Source organism: Phalaenopsis equestris, unplaced genomic scaffold (genome assembly GCF_001263595.1).
Source record: "Phalaenopsis equestris unplaced genomic scaffold, ASM126359v1 Scaffold000765, whole genome shotgun sequence".
In the NCBI taxonomy this organism is placed as follows: Eukaryota; Viridiplantae; Streptophyta; class Magnoliopsida; order Asparagales; family Orchidaceae; genus Phalaenopsis; species Phalaenopsis equestris.
In genome coordinates, this window is record NW_018165205.1 from 8739 (window position 1) to 26902 (window position 18164).

Sequence of the window (18164 nt, forward strand, 5' to 3'; positions counted from 1 at the left end):
ACGATTTTTTACTTTTAAAAAGTGAAATACATCTTTTTCAAGCATAGGTAAGGTGGTATGTAAGTGAAAATTGAAGTTTAGGTGTTGAAATGTAAATACATAGGAATTAAGTAGTATGTAGGTAAATCTTACAGAAATTAAAAGACATCATTATCACTTATCATGACATTTTAAAGTATGAAGCAAACTTAAAATTATGGATAATGTTCGAAAATTAACATACCACGTCTTTGAAAACCTGTTGCAGTTGAGAATAAGGGTGATCTGATCTGGTGGACACATAGTAGTCTGTGAAGGTATATCCCATACGTTTGTCAAATTTCTTTAATATTTTACGGATGCCTGTAGCATTCGTATCAAGAAACCTAAGCAACTTTAAAAGATCTTGCCCAATTTCTCTATAGGCTTCTCGTAAATCACTTATTTGAGATAGCACAGGTTGTTCTAAAAGAGCTGTGCGTTTCTCATTCAATGCTTGCATTCTACTTGAAAGAATCCCTTGTTCTTCTAGGAGAAAAAGGACAATCTTTTCAATCTATGAAAACCAAAACAATAAAATTAAAATAAGATCAAGAAGTTATACAGAAGAAATAAAATTAAAACATACACCAACTAATAAAATAAGAAATAGTAAATTAACAAAATGATGAGCTTAAACATTCAACCATTCAATTACAATTTGGAATTTCGAATACTTAGGACATAACACTACAATATTCACTTTAATTTTTACATAACTTGTGATGCAGACAAGCCTTTAAATAGGATGGTCCCACAAAAGTGCGAAAGGATATAGATCAATTACAAAGATTCAAATAAGGCAAAACATAATGGAACCAAACTATACAAGCATTTTTAGACTTATTTCAATTTATGTAGAATTTCTTAGACTTTATAAATTTGATTGCTTTTTTGAATAAAAATATTTTAAAATTTAACATTTGTTAGGATCATATTTGCATTTAGATATCAGATCTTCTATTTGTAAACCTTTCTAAAAATAAGAACCCATTAGACTGATTAATAAATGAAAATTCGTGTACGTTGAGCACTATAAATTGCATATTAAGAGTTTTACATTCCCTTTTCTACCAATTTTGATACCAAGAGAGCTTATCTTTTATCTTTATTTAAAATTATGACATTGTCAAGTTTTCCATTATCTCTAATGCTCAATATGTACGAAATCATGCCGCGTACAATCTTGTTCAGCCTTAACTATTAATTTTTTAAATAATTTGAGCCGTGATCAATTTTTAACTGAGCTTGACCACTTATATGTTTGATTCACATAATTTGTGCATAGTCTTATTACTAGTTATAAGTGGTCACCAAGGCTTATTCAATTGTTTGGTGAAATTCATATGTTAACAAGAAAAAGTTTTAATCTTGATATAATTTTTTTTTCATATTTTACCATAATTATGCCTCTAATAATATAAATAATTAGTAAATTGAATAAGATATAGGAAAATTGATACAATGACAGACTAAATCATCAAATAAATAATTAAGCCAACATTGAAATAGAATTTTATCAGGTTCTAAGTGAGTAACTTATTAAATAGCAAACAGTTATATTCAATAACATAAGTGAACAAACAGGCAATGCTCAAGCTAGTTCATTTGAATAATGTTCTTTCAAAACATAGTTCAAGCTTGTCCAATTATGTAAAGAAACAATCATAAATGAGTCTTATACTAATGTATTGAGTTATTCATCAAGTGCAATGATTTGCTTACTGCCTTAAATATTTTATGTCGAATCCAACATAATATAATGAAATAAAATAATTTTGTAGCCTTCACTTGTCCCCAACTCTACACGCAGTCACATGCTTGTAGCCAAGTGCCATGATAAGAGATGAAAAAAAATGTCAGAAATTTGTCATATACAAAGAAGGATTTGAATTTAAAATTCAAGACACATAATAGTATGAACAGCTATAACAAAAAACAGGACGAAATGTAGAAATATGGTAATAAGTGCGACAAAATCATAGTTCTCAAGACATGAAAACAAAACCTAAAATGACATCATAAAGTTGGATGGATTAAGATCAATAGATAGAGAAACTATTAGATGTGGACTAATGTAAGTAGCACTACATGCTAAAGACGAGAATAAACAACATAGTTTAAAAGTGCACGTCAATACTTTTTTGACTTTTTTTTGCAATGAGACATGAGCCTCATGACCTCACATGTGAGCAATGTCTTGCATAAATAATTATGAAACATGCGACTCATAATAATTAGGTATTGATTATGTTTTAAAAAAAGTAAATATAAAAAATATAAACTAAGTATAAATCCTTTTTAATAATCATTCTTTCCCTCATGCCTCACTTCTCATGCACATTAGAGCCCCTCTCAACAAGGCTTTCCCTCTTGCTCGAACTCTCGCTATAAGATGTGTGCGTCATAATTTTAGGGTTTGATTGATGGGTTATTTTACTTTAATACTTATATGGTAGTTTCATAATTTTAGGGTTTGATTGATGGGTTATTTTACTTTAATATTTATATGGTAGTTCTTACTTCATGATTTAATATTAAAATGTCAATGTCACTTCTTACTTCAAATTTTTATGTAAGTATTATATTTCTTACTTTGCACATTTATTGAATTTGAGGCCTATGTTGAACCTCACAGATTAAAAATACTTTAATAGCTCATTGTATAATTTCAAATCTTGGTACAGAGTTGTGTACTCATTGAGTATCCCTGATCCAAGTATACAATTTTGTATTGTTGTAACTCCAATCATGTGCGGTACATAGTCACGTACTTCGATCAGATGGAGTACACAACAAATATCTAATTGTTTATTCGCACCTTTGACAACTAACAATTTTCCAACATTTCATACATGTTGTGAAGTGGATAGACAACAAGTAATTTTCCTCTAATGATGCTAACAAGATGAGAAAGAGTTACAATTATGCTCACGACTATCACCTCAGCTACGACACCTACGAGAACTACAAACAACCCATATTTCGGTGGCAAGGGCGGTATGACCATGATTAGAAGAAGAAAGAGCAAGGAACTCAATTAGTTAAAAAATTTGGAAGAGAGCAATGAAGATGTTTGAGACAACCAATCCCACCATACATTAAGCTTGAATAAACTATTAGGGGTAGCTAAAGCACAAAGAGAAACTTAATAATGAGAAAATGTCCGTATTAATTTTGCCAAATATTTTTATTGATATGATGGGTAAAATTGAAAGAATTCATCACATTTTTCTTTTAAATTGTTTTAGTACTTCTAATTAATTTTTTTGTCATATTGAAAGAGAGTACATCAAAGGAAAGTTTGTATGCCCGAGAGATGTTTTTATCTTTGTTGTTGTTGTAAAAAAGAGCTGAGAAAGTTCCACATCCTTTTATTAGCTAGAATAAGGCAATGGATGCCATGGTTCAAGGTTGTTGAGTACCCCTGTAAGAACTAGTTGGTTAGAAGCTTCACATTTGATGCATTTGATCATGTAGGATTCAAACTACACAAGTTTCAAATTAGAAGAAGAAGCCTTAACGTATCGAAAAGCAAACCAAGCCTTTTTAGAAAAGGGTTTATGAGTTATTTATTCTATTTGTGATAATAATTTTATTATATACTTTTTTTAAAAAACAAAGCCGTGATTTGAATCAGACGACTATTGAGGTCGTGTGGAAAACGTGAATTTAGGAAATGACAAGGTGGTTTAAGGTAAATTAATTATGATAATACTTAAAAACAAAATTTTTATATACACCGAATTACATTTATTTTTAAGTGTTGATGTATGTAGATATATGTTAATTAAAAATAAATATGGAAGAAGTGAAAGCATATTTGAATTTAGAATCAAGGAGAGCTCGACATCTATCATGTCAGGAGTTTCTATTTAAGCTAAACTAATGTTTAAATGCAATTGAAATTAGAGGTATTAAGTGCTATTTTATAAATTAATTCTAGGAATCCAATTTTAAATAGTAAGTTAAAGAATTTGGAAGGGTCGAGGTGAGTACCCCTACTTTTAGGTTGTTGTGGTTCTTTGTTTTTTTTTAAATTAGATTCATTGCCTGTTATTAAAACCTGAGTACAATATTTTACTATAACTTATACACTCTTTTAAATATAGATCATATCATTGTGATGAATATATATTTTTAAAAACACTAATGTTATGTATTATGTAAAGATAGAATTGAATGATAAGAATATATGAATGATATGGACTATACAATATATTTACATCTGTCTGATTGATTATGAAATCAAGAGTTCATCCTTTAAGGTATTCGTGCATGTAATAAAAAAAATTATTGATATTGATGTATCTTAAAAAGTACAGGTTTAGATGATGCTCATGTGACAGATGTATATAAAATGATATAAATATGAAAAAGATAGATTACAACAACTAATATTTTGAGCATCTTGAATGGCCATATTGGATAGTACAAACCGTTAAATACACCTATATTGATTTACTTTTAAGTTTAACTAGCATAATATTGTTTCATTTTTCAGTGTGTTACTTTAGTTTAGAAGTATGACTATTCACTGACAATTATAGCCCGTTTTATTTTAAATTAATCGTTCAAGTTTAATCATTTATTTAGAAGATGAATAATAGTAAAGGGAACATCTACAAAAGATGTGAACAACCTAGTTAAGGCAAATTTATCATTTGTTTAATTAATTTTTTAAATTTGCAATGGCTCTTTCATTTGTTTTGGAATGATTAAATATTTTTATAGTAATTTTTTTGGTTAGAAAATGAATAATTGTGAAGGAAATATCTACAAAAGAGGTAAACTACCAGAGCTAAAATAAATTTACCATTTGCCTAATCAAAATTTTAAATTTGCAGCACTTTTATTTATTTTGGAATGATTAAATGTTAGTTATAGAAAATAAACAATAAAAATTAAAAGACATTTGATTTACACTGTTTGACTATCCTTTCCCGTCTTAGTTAATCATAAGCCCCGGTTCGGGTCATTACGTGATTAAATGTTAGTTATATAGAATGAAGATAAAAAATAGAATTTTGATTATCATCATCTAACTATCACTTCCCACTTTAGTTGTCACGACTCGACCTGAGGTTTGAAATTAATCAAGGCGGGAATAAACGATCAGACAGTAGAAAATGAGTTTTCTATATACAATTACAATTTAACAAATAAAAGAGTCACTAATTAAATTAAATTAAAACGGTATTATTAAATTAACTCATTACCACTTGTTCGTAATTTCTACAAACACTGTCTCTTCTATTCCTCATCTTTTAGTAAATAAATTAACATGAAAAGTTAGTCTAAAATAATAATAGTGAGATATAAGTTAGTGAATACTTATACGTCTAAACTACAGTAATACAATAAAAAAAAATAATATACCTGTCAGTTAAAATTTTTAATAAATTAATATAAAAATTTAAGATGATATTCAATAAATCTTACAATAACAAAAGCATATCAATATCATTTTATATCTGTACAACCGTCACAGAAGCACCGTCCAAATATTGTAAAACTTAAAGTACTTCAATATCAATATTCTTTTTCATTGACGTGCACGAGTACCTTAATGTTTTCCTATTAGTACCATAAAATGATGACTCTGCATAATTAATCATGCACATACAAACATACAACAAAAATATCACTTTTTAATAATGAAAATTTCATTCTCATTTGCATAGCAGCTAATATTCTTGTACAAGATTCAATAACTAAAATAATTGAACAAAGTCGAACACACAAGTCATTCTTACAATATAAACAAAATTCATTACAATTCTAATCGTGTGTATGTAGTACCATAAAATTAACAGTAATTTCAATGGATCGAGAAGAAAAAAAAAATACTATAGAAAAAGAATATAAATACTCACCTCATATGATTAATTTGATAATTGATTTGTAGATATATATATATATATATATATAAATCAAATCGACATGAGGGCTAGCCGTCATTATGCTTAGACTTAAGAGTCAAGAGGATCATTTTTAGAAACGAAGCGAGGGAGAAAGTAAAGAATGCGAGAGAAGAAGAAACCGTAGGAGAAGAGGAGCAAATTCGTTGTAGAGAAGAAAACAGGAGAAATCACTGAACTCGTGGGTAAGACAACGTCCTATCCTACACGAACAAAGGAGAAGTAGACTTCGCCACTTGCTTTGTGTTGTCTTGTTGAAAACTACAGTTCGTTTATGCTTATGGTGCTACATTGAGCCACAAATTGAAGGCAAAAGAGAGGAGGAAAGAAGAAGAAGAAGAGGTTGAAGTCGGAGGAAGAAGAAACCTTTCTGTTGTGCTCGTGTGCAGAGATCGAACGAGGGGGAAGACGTCGACCCTAGACTCATGCCCTGCATTGGGTCATGACGAAGAGGAAGGAGGATCAGCTTCGTACGCTGCTAATGTGCTCGCGTGCGGTGGAAGACGAAGGGTCCGTTTGGGGCAGTTTGGTGCGGCTGCGGTGGATAGGGCTGTCAAAAAAGCTCGTTGTTCGCGAACAGTTCGTGTTCGGTTCGTCAATGAGTTTGTGTTCGATTCGTTCGATAAGTAAACGAGACAAACGCGAACAAATTTTTTTCGTTCGGTTAGTTAAACGAACCAAACACGAACAGTGATGCGTTCGTTCGTGTTCGAATCGTTATTGTTTGAAATATAAAATAATATAAAATAATTATATATAAAAAATTTATTATATTTTAAAACATTAAATTTTATAAATTATAATATATAATAAAATAATAATAATAATATATTAATATACTATAGTAGTAATATACTAATATAGATATTGTATATTTATATAATATAAGTTATATAATTAATATATAATATTATTTTTATATATTAATATTAGAGATGTCAAATTGGCTCGTCGTTCGCGAACAGCTCGTGTTCGGTTCGTGTTCGGCTCGTTCGTTAAGAAATGAACACGAGCTTATTTCAAACAAACTAAATTTTAAACGAACCGAACATGAACACAAGCTTTGTTCGTTCGTGTTCGGTTCGTTTACACCCCTAGCGGTGGAAGACGAAGGGTCCGTTTGGGCAGCTGCGTTTTAAAAATGCAGCTCGGTAGCAGCTTATGCATTTTTAAAATGTTGAAAATAAAATATTTTTAAAATGCTGAAAATAGTATTTTCATATCGCATTTGTCTAGGTGCTGTAGAAGCTTTCTGATTAAGGTCTGGCTTTTCCAAAAAAATAAAAATTTATAATAGCTACCGAAACTAGCTTATCAGCTTATCAGCAGATTATTCAATATGCTGTAGTTGGCGCAAACCGACCCGAAGTCGACAGAGAGGAAGAAGTCGCAGGTGAGCTTCTCTATTGGATCCACCGAGACCGAAGGAATTTATGGCTGAGGGAAGCCGAGAACTTATGAGGTAAATAAATTTAAGGTTTTAATATATTAATATATTATATTATATGTGTGAGGGTATATCTAATTAATTAATGAAAAATTTTAATGAATCACGACCCTAATATAAAGATTTCAGCTTTGAAGAAGAGGTTTTTGAAGCAATCAAGGAAGGAGATCAATCTCAAAACCTAACAGGAAAATGTTAAGCCTAATGTTATTATTGAAGTTAATGATATAATATGCTAAAATAATTAATGCTACTAAATTTTATTACATTAGAAAATGTGAAAGTCTAATAATGTCTTGGAATTCGAGAAAAAGGTGAAGCAATGCTTTCGAGAGGAATAAGGAAAAAATTTACAAGTTTTATGTATTGATTATGTAAATTAGTTAATGGTGTTGTTAATTTCATTTTAACAATATTTATGAATTAACTTTAGTAAATTTAATTTATCAAACAGCTGAATTAAAGTACGATAGAGAGGTCAAAGTATTAAGGGAAGTACAACGAAGTAAAGCTTTAAGCTAATTCAAAAGTCTCTTTAAATCAAGCTGAGTGATTATTTTTTTTTGTACTAAATCAATAATTAATTTAACAAAGTACTTCATTCATGAATTTCATTTTGAAAATTTGAAATGGTATAAGGGATGGCAGGAAAACAACAGATTGATGAAGGTACACTTTAAATGATTTTAAATTCATATGAAATGAAAGGTAAATGTTATAAGTCATACAATATTAACCCCAAATAGTACACTCAAAATGCGATATACAGTGTATGTTAAAAGAAATGGTAAAGGTATGCCTTTGGGTGCAACTTGAGGGTACCTTAAGGTACACTTTTTAAGGTACATTCAATACATTTTTTAGAATATCCGCAGGTATGACGGTAATCCTCTCATGACTTTTAAAAAGCTTAAAAATGATAAATATTTAAAGTGAAACAGGAAGGGATTAATTTAAAGCTTTAATGAAATGAATAGCATTTTCTTTTGATCATTTATGCATAGCAAAACATAAGAATTTAATGCATATTAAATTACAATTACTTGCTAAGTCATACTTACAGTTGCAATTAATATTTTCTTTTATGAGAAAGAAAGTTTTAGGTTGTTATATCTGATAGCAAAGTCTTGGTCTGCAGGAGGAAGATGAAAGTTGATAGGTACTATTATGATATATTTGTAATTTCTTTCTTTACTATTTATTTTGGAAAGACATACACGGTTGTGTGGATTGAGATTTTATTTGCAAATTTTTCATTACTGTTGGATGATTTCTTACTGTACCCATGGATTATTAGCTACTCTTATGTGTATTGAAAGTTTTTAAAAAGTGGATAAATAGTTAAATGTTAATATTGTCCGAACGCATTACCCGCTTTAGTTAATTCTAAGCACCGAATTGGGTCGTGACAAAAGTAATATCACAGAAATTTAAGTTTGATCGTGATCTAAAAGAGCAATTAGGATGATTACTTTAATGATGATTACTTTAATTCATAAATCATAAATAATATTGATAAAGAATTAAATTATATCTAATTATAATCTCTTTTATGTTATTTCAAAAATATGAAAAATCGGGGGGAAGAAGCTAGATATGATATTGTATAAGTTGATGCACACCCACAAATTACAATTAATACAGATGCATTTACTGAGATGATCAATACAGTAACACAGTTGATTAAGAACTTTCAGACTCATGACAGTTCTAATAGAGGAGGTCAGATGGATAATTACTTGAATTTACTTCAGGATATGAGACCACCTCTCTTTTTTAGAGGCGGCGGTCCGGTGCATGTCGAAAATTGATTGTTGAGAGTAGAGAAAATTCTAGATGTACTTTCCGACTGCATTACCCGCCTTAATTAATTCTAAGCATTGGGCTAGGTCGTAACAAAAGTAATATTAGAGAAGTTAGGTTTGATCGTGATCTAAAAGAACCATTAGGATGATTACTTTAATTCATAAATAATATTGATAAAAAATTAATTTGTACCTAATTATAATCTCTTTTGTGTTACTTCAGAAATATTAAAAATCAGAAGGAGGAAGTTAGAGAGATGATATTGTGGAAGTTGATGTTGCCCTACAGATTACAATTAATACAAATACATTTAGTGAGATGACGAATGCAGTAAAACAGTTAATTAAGAACTCTCAGACTCAAACCAGTTCCAGTGGAGGAGGTCGGATGGATAAGTAGTTGAAGTTATTTCAGGATATGATGAAGGTACTGTGGATGCCAAAAACTGATTGTTGATAGTAGAGAAAATTCTAGATGGATTGTCTTGGCTTTCAGAAAGGATGGTTACACTAACTCCATTTGCATTAAAAGGAGAAGCAGAGTGATGGTCGCATGGACAGCTTTAGGAGAAATTTGGGGGTATAGCCAGCTACATGATTTAGTCGAGTGAGTTCGTGAGCATCTTTAGAGACTGGTTTGTGCCACTGTCCGCCAAGAGACAAATTCAAGACATCTGTATCAGGTTGGAACAGGGTGATTGATCGGTTATGTAGTATGAAGCTGCATTCACCATGCTCTCAAGGTATGCACCTCAATTAATTCATAGTGCAGAGGAGAAGTTCCACCAATTTTTTAGTGGGCTCGGAGATGTGATTAGACAATCATTCATTCCTCTTGAATCAATGATTATTCTGTGTTGGTAGAGAGAGCTAGAAGGATTGAGTTGTATCTGTAAGCTATTAAGAGGAAGGACGTTTAGAAAAGAAAAATTCAAAGGGGTCCAAATTTCCTCAGAACTCTCAGAGGAAGTCATTCCAATCAAGTAGTACAAGTGCTAAAAAGGCTAGACACAGAAGTGTTGGCACACAGTTTGAAGTGAAGAATTTGACGAGTGCAAAAAATCTCATAAGGGCGAACCACTAGCCAAGACATACGGTGAAGAATTGCCCTAAATTGGGTAGAAAGTTTCAGCTAATTTGAGAGGCAATGCTGCACCACCTCAGAGGAGCTATGGTAGGCCGATGGAAGTTGAATCTTCAGGGTTAGTGTCAAATGCAAGTCAGATTCAGCAGAATGTTCAGCCCATAGTATATGTTTTTTCGCAGCAAGAAGCTAAGGATTCCTCTAATGTAATCACATGTATGTTTCTCTAAATAATTTCATTTCAGTGCACTTTAAGCATCATATGATTCATGTTATGTTGAACATAAAACAATGATTTAATTAATAAGCAAACTCTAAATGTTTAATGCAATGATTTTAATGATGTGTATCACATATCTTCAGACTAAACCAATGAGAGTATTATTTGATTCGAGAGCATCACATTCATTCATAGATGATGAAGCTAAAGTGATGTGATTGACTATCCTTTCAATGCCTGTGATACTATCAGTTAGAATGTCAAATGACGGTTATCTAAAAGTTGATCAGTCATGTGATGTGGAGCTTATGATTGATGGAAATGATTTTAATACTCAACTTATTGTGCTATCTTTGGTGGAATTTGATGTGATTTTAGACATGGATTGGATGTTTGAAAACTGTCACTATTAATTGCAATAAGAAAACCGTCAAAAGAAATGTGCCCAAGGAAGTAGAAATTAAATTTTCAGGTGACAGAGGGTTGGCATCTATGATGATTACCTATTTGAAGAACTACAAGTTGTTGAATCGCGTAAGTCAAGATTTTCTTGCTCATGTAACATATACTTCTAAGGATGTACAATCGTTGCGTGATATTCCGATGGTAAGAGAATATCTAGAACTATTCCTTGATGACTTACCAGGACTATCACCAGTGCGAGAAATTGATTTTAGTTTTAAGCATTTGGCAGGTTCATAGCTCATATCCAAGACACCCTACGAAATGAAAGTTAAGGACTTGTAGGAGCTGAAGAACCAATTGCATAAGTTACTAGATAAGGGGTTCATCAAACTTAGCACCTCACTTTGGGTAGCTCCAGTGTTATTTGTGAAGAAGGATGGGAACTTCAAAATTTGTATTGACTACAAATAGGTAAATAAGCTCATAATTAAAATTAAATATCCACTTTCGATGATAGACGATTTGTTTGATCAATTTGAATGGGCTTCTGTATTTTCAAAGGTTGATCTGAGATTAGGCTATCAACAACTGAGGATCAAAGAAGAAGAGAGTAAAGACCATTTTCAGGACTAGATATGGGCACTATGAATTCGTGATGATGTCATTCAGACTGAGAAATGTTCCGACAACTTTCATGGACCTAATAAACAACTTCAGACAATTTATGGATACTTTTGTGATCGTTTTTATAGATGATATTCTTGTGTATTCGAGGAATGAATTCAGTCATACATGTCATTTAAATGTTGTATTCGAGTTTTAAAAGAGAATACACTTCATGCCAAAATTTCTAAATGTGAATTTTAGCTTAAAAGTGTGGCTTTTTTTAGGCATATTATTAGTACAGACGACATATTTGTGGATCAGAATAAGGTTAAGGAGATTTCAGATTGGCCAAGACCTACTACTGTCATTAAGGTCAAGCGTTTTCTAGATATGGCTGGTGATTATGGGAGGTTTGTTGGAGGGTTTTTACAGATTGCTATGTCGTTGTCAAAGTTAAATTAAAAGTAAGTGAAGCTTGACTGATCTGATCGTTGTAAGGAGTCATGGTCTGATCAATGGATAAGTACTTGAACTTATTTAATGACAGCTCCAATTTTGGCCATTTCTTGCGGCACTCATGGCTTTCAAATTTTCAGCAATGCATCTTTGAGATGTTTGGGTTGTGTACTTATGCAGCATGGTAGGGTTGTTGCGTATGCATCATGAAAATTGAAGTATAAAAAAAAGAACTATCTCACACATGACATGGAACTTGGTGTAGTTGTATTTGCACTCAAGATATGGAGACATTATGTATGAAGTTAGATGCGAAGTTTTTACTAATCACCGAAGTTTCAAGTGTATCTTCACTCAGAAAGAGTTGAACCTGAGGCAGAGGAGATAGCTAGAATTTATTAAAGATTATGATTTAGAAATTCGGTATCAATCGGGGAAGGCAAGTATGGAGGTCGGCATGCTAAGTAGAAAAGCTTCATTTACTCAGCAGGAGCAGTAAATTAAAGAGATGGAGAGGTTGAAGTTATTTATAGTTGATTCAAGTGATGACAACATGGTTCAACTATATCAGTTGACGGTGGTGCACCCAACTTTAAAAGACAGAATTAGAGATTCTTTAGCCAGAGAAAACAATATTCAAAAAGTTCTAGAGCAAGTTAAGGCAGACAATTTAGAGAAGTATGAGCTAGATCAGGATATTTATTGAGGTATAAAAGCAAGAATTTATGTTCCAGATGTCGATGAACTAAGGAAGGAAACTCTGGAGGAAGCACATCTATCTTGTTGTACTATTCACCCAAGGAGCAATAGAATATATCGAGATCTCAAAAAAACATGTTGGTGGCAATGATTGAAGAGAAGTGTGGCAAAATTTGTGGTTGACTGTCTTTCATAACAGTTAGTGAAGGTCGAACATCAGTGTCTTGGAGGTCAATTGCAGTTTTTACCGATTCAAAAGTGGAAATGGAAGGAGATTTCGATGGATTTTGTGATTGGTTTGTCTAAATTTTGTTAGGGTCAAAATGTAAATGGGTAATTGTCGATTGACTGACCAAGTCTACCCATTTATTGTCTATTAAACAGACAGATGCAGTTGAGAAGCTGGTTAATATATATATGGATCAAATTGTGAAGTAGCATGGAGTGTCGAAGTCTATTATCTCCGACAGAGATGACAGGTTTACTTCCAGATTATGGAAGAAGATCAGAAAGCTTTGAGCACAAGATTGACTTTCAGTACACATTTTCACCCTCAGACAGATGATCAGTCAGAGAGAACTATTCAGACCTTGGGGTATATACTAAGGTTGTGTTCTTGACTTTGGTGGAGGTTGAGAGTCACATTACCTTAAGTAGAGTTTGCTTACAATAATAGTTATCAGGCTTGCATTGGGATGACTCCATATGAAGCATTGTATAGAAAAAAGTGTGGGACATCACTATATTGGACTGAAACAGGTGAAAGAAAGATCATTAGAACTGATTTGGTTTATGATGTTACTGAAAATATTAGATTGATTAGAAATCGAGTGAAAGCAGTGCAGGAAAGGCAGAGAAAATATTATGATGCCAAACATAGACCCATTGAGTTTGAATTTGGAGTGTTTGTTTTCATCAAGGTCAATTCATTGAAAGATGTGCAATGATTTGGAAATGCAGGAAAATTGAGCCTCAGATTTATCGGTTCATTTGAGGTTGTGGAGATGATTTGGAAGGTGGCTTACAGATTGACTTTATCAACTCATACGTAGGGAGTGCATAATGTTTTCCACATTTCTTCACTCAAAGTATATTGTAGATGAATCTAGTATGGTGATAGCGGACTTTGTTGATATTCAACCAGATTTAAACTATATTAAGGAGCCTGAAAGGATACTAGATTACGATGTGGAGAAGCTGCAGGACATAGAGATCCTTTGATGAAGAATTTATGGAGACATGGGTCAAACAAGAATGCAACTAAAGAGAAAGTCTATGAGATACAAGAAACATATCCACAACTCTTCTATCGAGACATGTTCACTTTCATGTTTTTTTTTTCAAATTTTGAGAAGAAACTTTATAAGGAGAAAAAAATGTAATAACAAAAAACTAATATTAAAAACTAAATAAATCGAACCAGCATGAAAGCTAATTGACGTTACGGTTCGGCTTAACAATCAAAAGAATTATTTTCATAATCGAAGCAAGGAAGAGAATAAAGAATGCAAGAGACGAAGAAATAGTAGGAGAATATGAGCAAATTCGGTGCAGAAAAGAAGAGAGAAGAAATCACTGAATTCGTACATAAGACGATATTCTGTCTTAGATGAACAAAGAAGAAGTCGAAGTCGCCGCTTGCATTGTGTCGCCTTGTCGAAGTTGACACTTGGCCTGTGCTTGCTGTGCTACATTGAGCCACAAATCGAAGGCAAAGGAGAGGAAGGAATAAGAAGAAGAAAAAGAAGAAGAGCGAGAAGTCGAAGGAGGAAGAAGAAACCTTTTTGTTATGTCTACATGCAGAGATCGAAGGAGGAAGTCTTCGACGCGGGAGCCAGCCAACAAGCACTGCTCTAGATTAGGTCAAAACGAAAGAGGAAGGAGGATCGGCTTCATATGCTGCTAACTTGCTCGCGTTGTGGAAGACAAAGTCGACAGTAAAAAAATATTACATCAGCACAGAGACACCTAGAGTAACTTGCGTAGCCAATGAAATCACGCTACGACACCTCATGCAATAGAAAAAAAAATGGCGCGGTAACACGGGAAATATTTCCCCCCAGTGTTATTCATGTGTTATTGTGTGTTATTCATGTGTTACTGATGTGTTATTGTGTTATTATAACACAAAGAATATTCTCAAGATAATAACACATGAATAACACACAATAACATCAGAATAATACGATGAAATATTCCCGATAGAGAAAAAAATAGCGCGGTAACACGGGGAAATATTTCACCCATGTTATTCATGTGTTATTGTGTGTTATTTATGTGTTATTGATGTGTTATTGCATTATTATAACACCAAGAATCTTCCCAGGACAATAACACATGAATAACGCACAATAACACATGAATAACACTAGGGGAATATTCCCCTTGTTACCACACCATTTTTATTTTTCTGTCGCGTCGGGGGTCGTGGCGTGATTTCATTGGCTACACACGTTACTTTACATGCGTAGTACTGATGTAATATTTTTTCAGTCGACAGAGGGGAAGAAGTCTCAGGCGGGATGCTCTAGCGGACCCACCGAGACCAAAGGAATTTATGGCTGAGGGAAGCTGAAAACTTATAAGGTAAATAAATTTTATATTTTAATATATTAAAATATTATATTATGAATAATTATATAAATATATATCTATTTAATTAATGGGAAGTTTTTACGATATAAAGATTTTCGGCATTGAAGGAAAAGTTTGTGAAGAAATCAAGGAAGGAGTTCGATCTCCAAACCTATAAGATAAATGTTAATTCTTGTGTTTTTATTGAAATTAATGATCTAATATGATAAAGTAATTAATGTTATTACATTTTATTAATTAGAAAGTGTGAAAGAATCTGATAAATTCTTAGAATCTCAGAAAGAGGTGAAGCAAGACTTTAAAGAGGAATAAGGTAAAGATTTACAATTTTTATGTATTAATTATGTAAATTAGTTAATTAATGGTGTTGTTAATTTTATTTCAACAATATTTATGAATTAACTTCAGTAATTTTTAATTTATCAAACAACTGAATTAAAGTACGATAGAGAAGTCAAAATGCTAAAGAAAGTACAACAAAGTGAAGGGTTAAGCTAACTCAGAAGTTTCTTTAAATCAAGGTGAATGATTATTTACTTTTATATATAAATTAATGTTTAATTAAATGAATAATTACAATAATAATTTAAAACAGTACTTTATTCTTGAATTTTATTTTGAAAGTATGAAATGACATAAAAGATGGACGGAAAAAGATAAAAATGTAATACTTGACTTTTAAAAAGGTAAAAAATGATAAATACTTAATATTGAATGGAAATAGATAAATTTAAAGTTTTAATGAAATAAACTGTATTTTTTTCTGTCATTCATGCATAACATAACATGATAATTTAATGCATATTTGTTTATAATTACTCATTAAGTCATATTTACGGTTGCAATTAATGTTTTCTTTTAAGAGAAAGAAAATTTTAGGTTGTTATGTCTGATAGAAAATATTATCTACAAGAAGACGGTAGTTGATAGATACTAATATGATATCCTTGTAATTTTTTTTTGTACAGTTTCTTTGGATAAACATATATTATTGTGTGGATTGAGATTTTAACTGCAGATTTTCTATTACTATGATTCAAATTTTCTTATTGTACTTGTGAATAACAGCTCTTTTATATGTATTGAAAGTTAAAAAAAAAACAGATAGTTTATTAGATGCTAATATCGCCCGACTGCATTACCCGCCTTAGTTAATTCTAAGTACCCGGTCAGGTTGTAACAAAGTCTTATGGTAGAGCCCTAATCCCGCTAGAAGAAGCTTGTTCCTCCCTCCCACGAGATTTTGATCCTCAGTACAAAGCCTTGTGGGATCGCTTTGCCTTCGAACCCTCCCACATGAGTTGTTACTGTGTTCGATGCCTCCTTCCTTCTATCGCTCCTCTTCTTTCGACTTTAGCACCCTCCTTCCTCACGATTTTTTTACCTCCGCACTCATACGTCCCGCAAGCTTCCTTCGATCAGCCAAGGCACCAATCGCAGAGCCACTCGACCTTCATCTAAGTCGTTCTCACCTTTGCGCGCATCCCTTTATAAGGCGAAAGTAACCTTCAGTTTCCAGATACATCGCCTCATCTTCACGACTGTTCAATACTTTTATCTGGCTTCCTCATTTCCCCGCCTCTTGCTCAGCTCCTCGTTTCCTCTCCCACTCTGTGGCTACTCGATTCCTCATCCCACGGTAACTGAAATGAAACATTAAAATCTTTCCAACTTACAAAATTTATGTCCTTGAGATTTAAAAATGAACGGCAAGTTTCGTCTAATTAAGTTAGTCAATATTAGGTTTTCATAAACTTTCTATCCGAAACTCGTCCCTTATAATTTTAGATTTCTTTATGTCTGAATGGATATAACTATTAATTTGAGTTAACTTAAATTTTTAAATATTATTATTATTATTATTATTACCTTATTGGTTATTTCATCAATATTATATTAATTAATCTTAAACCTTATGCTCTGATATAACTTTTGTCACGATTTGGTTGGAGCTTAAAATTAACTAAGGCGAGAGCAGATGATCAAACAATGAGAACTAAACTTTCTATATTCAGTTGCTATTTAAAAAATGAAAGATACATAATTAAATTAAATTTAAGCGGTATAATTAACTTTACCTCGTTGTTGGTCTTCTATAGTTCATCTTTAATCAATTAAATTAACATGAAAATTTAGTTTAAAATAATAGTGAGATAAACAAATCAGTGAATACTCATATTCTTAAACTACAATAATATAATGAAAAATATAAACAATATGCATGTTAGTTAAATTTTTTAATAAATCAATATAAATATTTGATATACTATTCAATAAATCTTATCATATCAATAGCATATCAATATCATTCTACATCTGTACAGCCGTCACAGAAACAAGATCTAAAAATTATACCACTTGTGATACTTCAATATCAGTATCATTTTTTATTTACATGCACGAACACCTTAGTGTTCGCCTATTAATACCATGAAGAGGCGACTCCATCAAACTCAATCATGCACATATAAGCATACAAAAAAAATATCATTTATTAATAATGAATATTTCATTCTCATTTGCATAGCAGTCAATATTCTTGTATAATATTCAACAACTACGATAATTAAATAAAATTGAACACAAGTCATTTTTACAATATGAACAAAACATGATAGAATTCTAAATCATGTGCATACAGTACTATAACAACAACTGTGAATGCATTTGATTGAGAAGAAACAAAATATTAATATAGCAAAAGCATATAAGCACTCACCTCGATGTCGATTAATTTGTTATTTAATTTACCTTGACGTCGACTCTTTCAAAACTACAAATCTAACAAAGTATAAAATTACTTTATTATTTTAAATAAACTATTAACTCTTAAATATTATTTTTTTATTATTTTACTTTGTGTAGTCTTATATATATATATATATATATATATATATATATAGTTGAT

General features: G+C 31.6%; 1 protein-coding gene across 1 annotated transcript in view; it reads right to left on the bottom strand.

The window, feature by feature from the left end:
- Positions 1–223: 223 nt before the first annotated feature.
- Positions 224–18164, bottom strand: part of LOC110031046 (SPX domain-containing membrane protein OsI_17046-like) — a gene marked incomplete at its 3' end in the record, with an annotated part of 27874 nt that continues 9933 nt past the window's right edge. Inside the window, exon 5 of the mRNA XM_020734078.1 lies at positions 224–535. Within this exon, the coding sequence (XP_020589737.1) occupies positions 224–535 (312 nt within the window). The remainder of the gene's footprint in view (positions 536–18164) is intronic.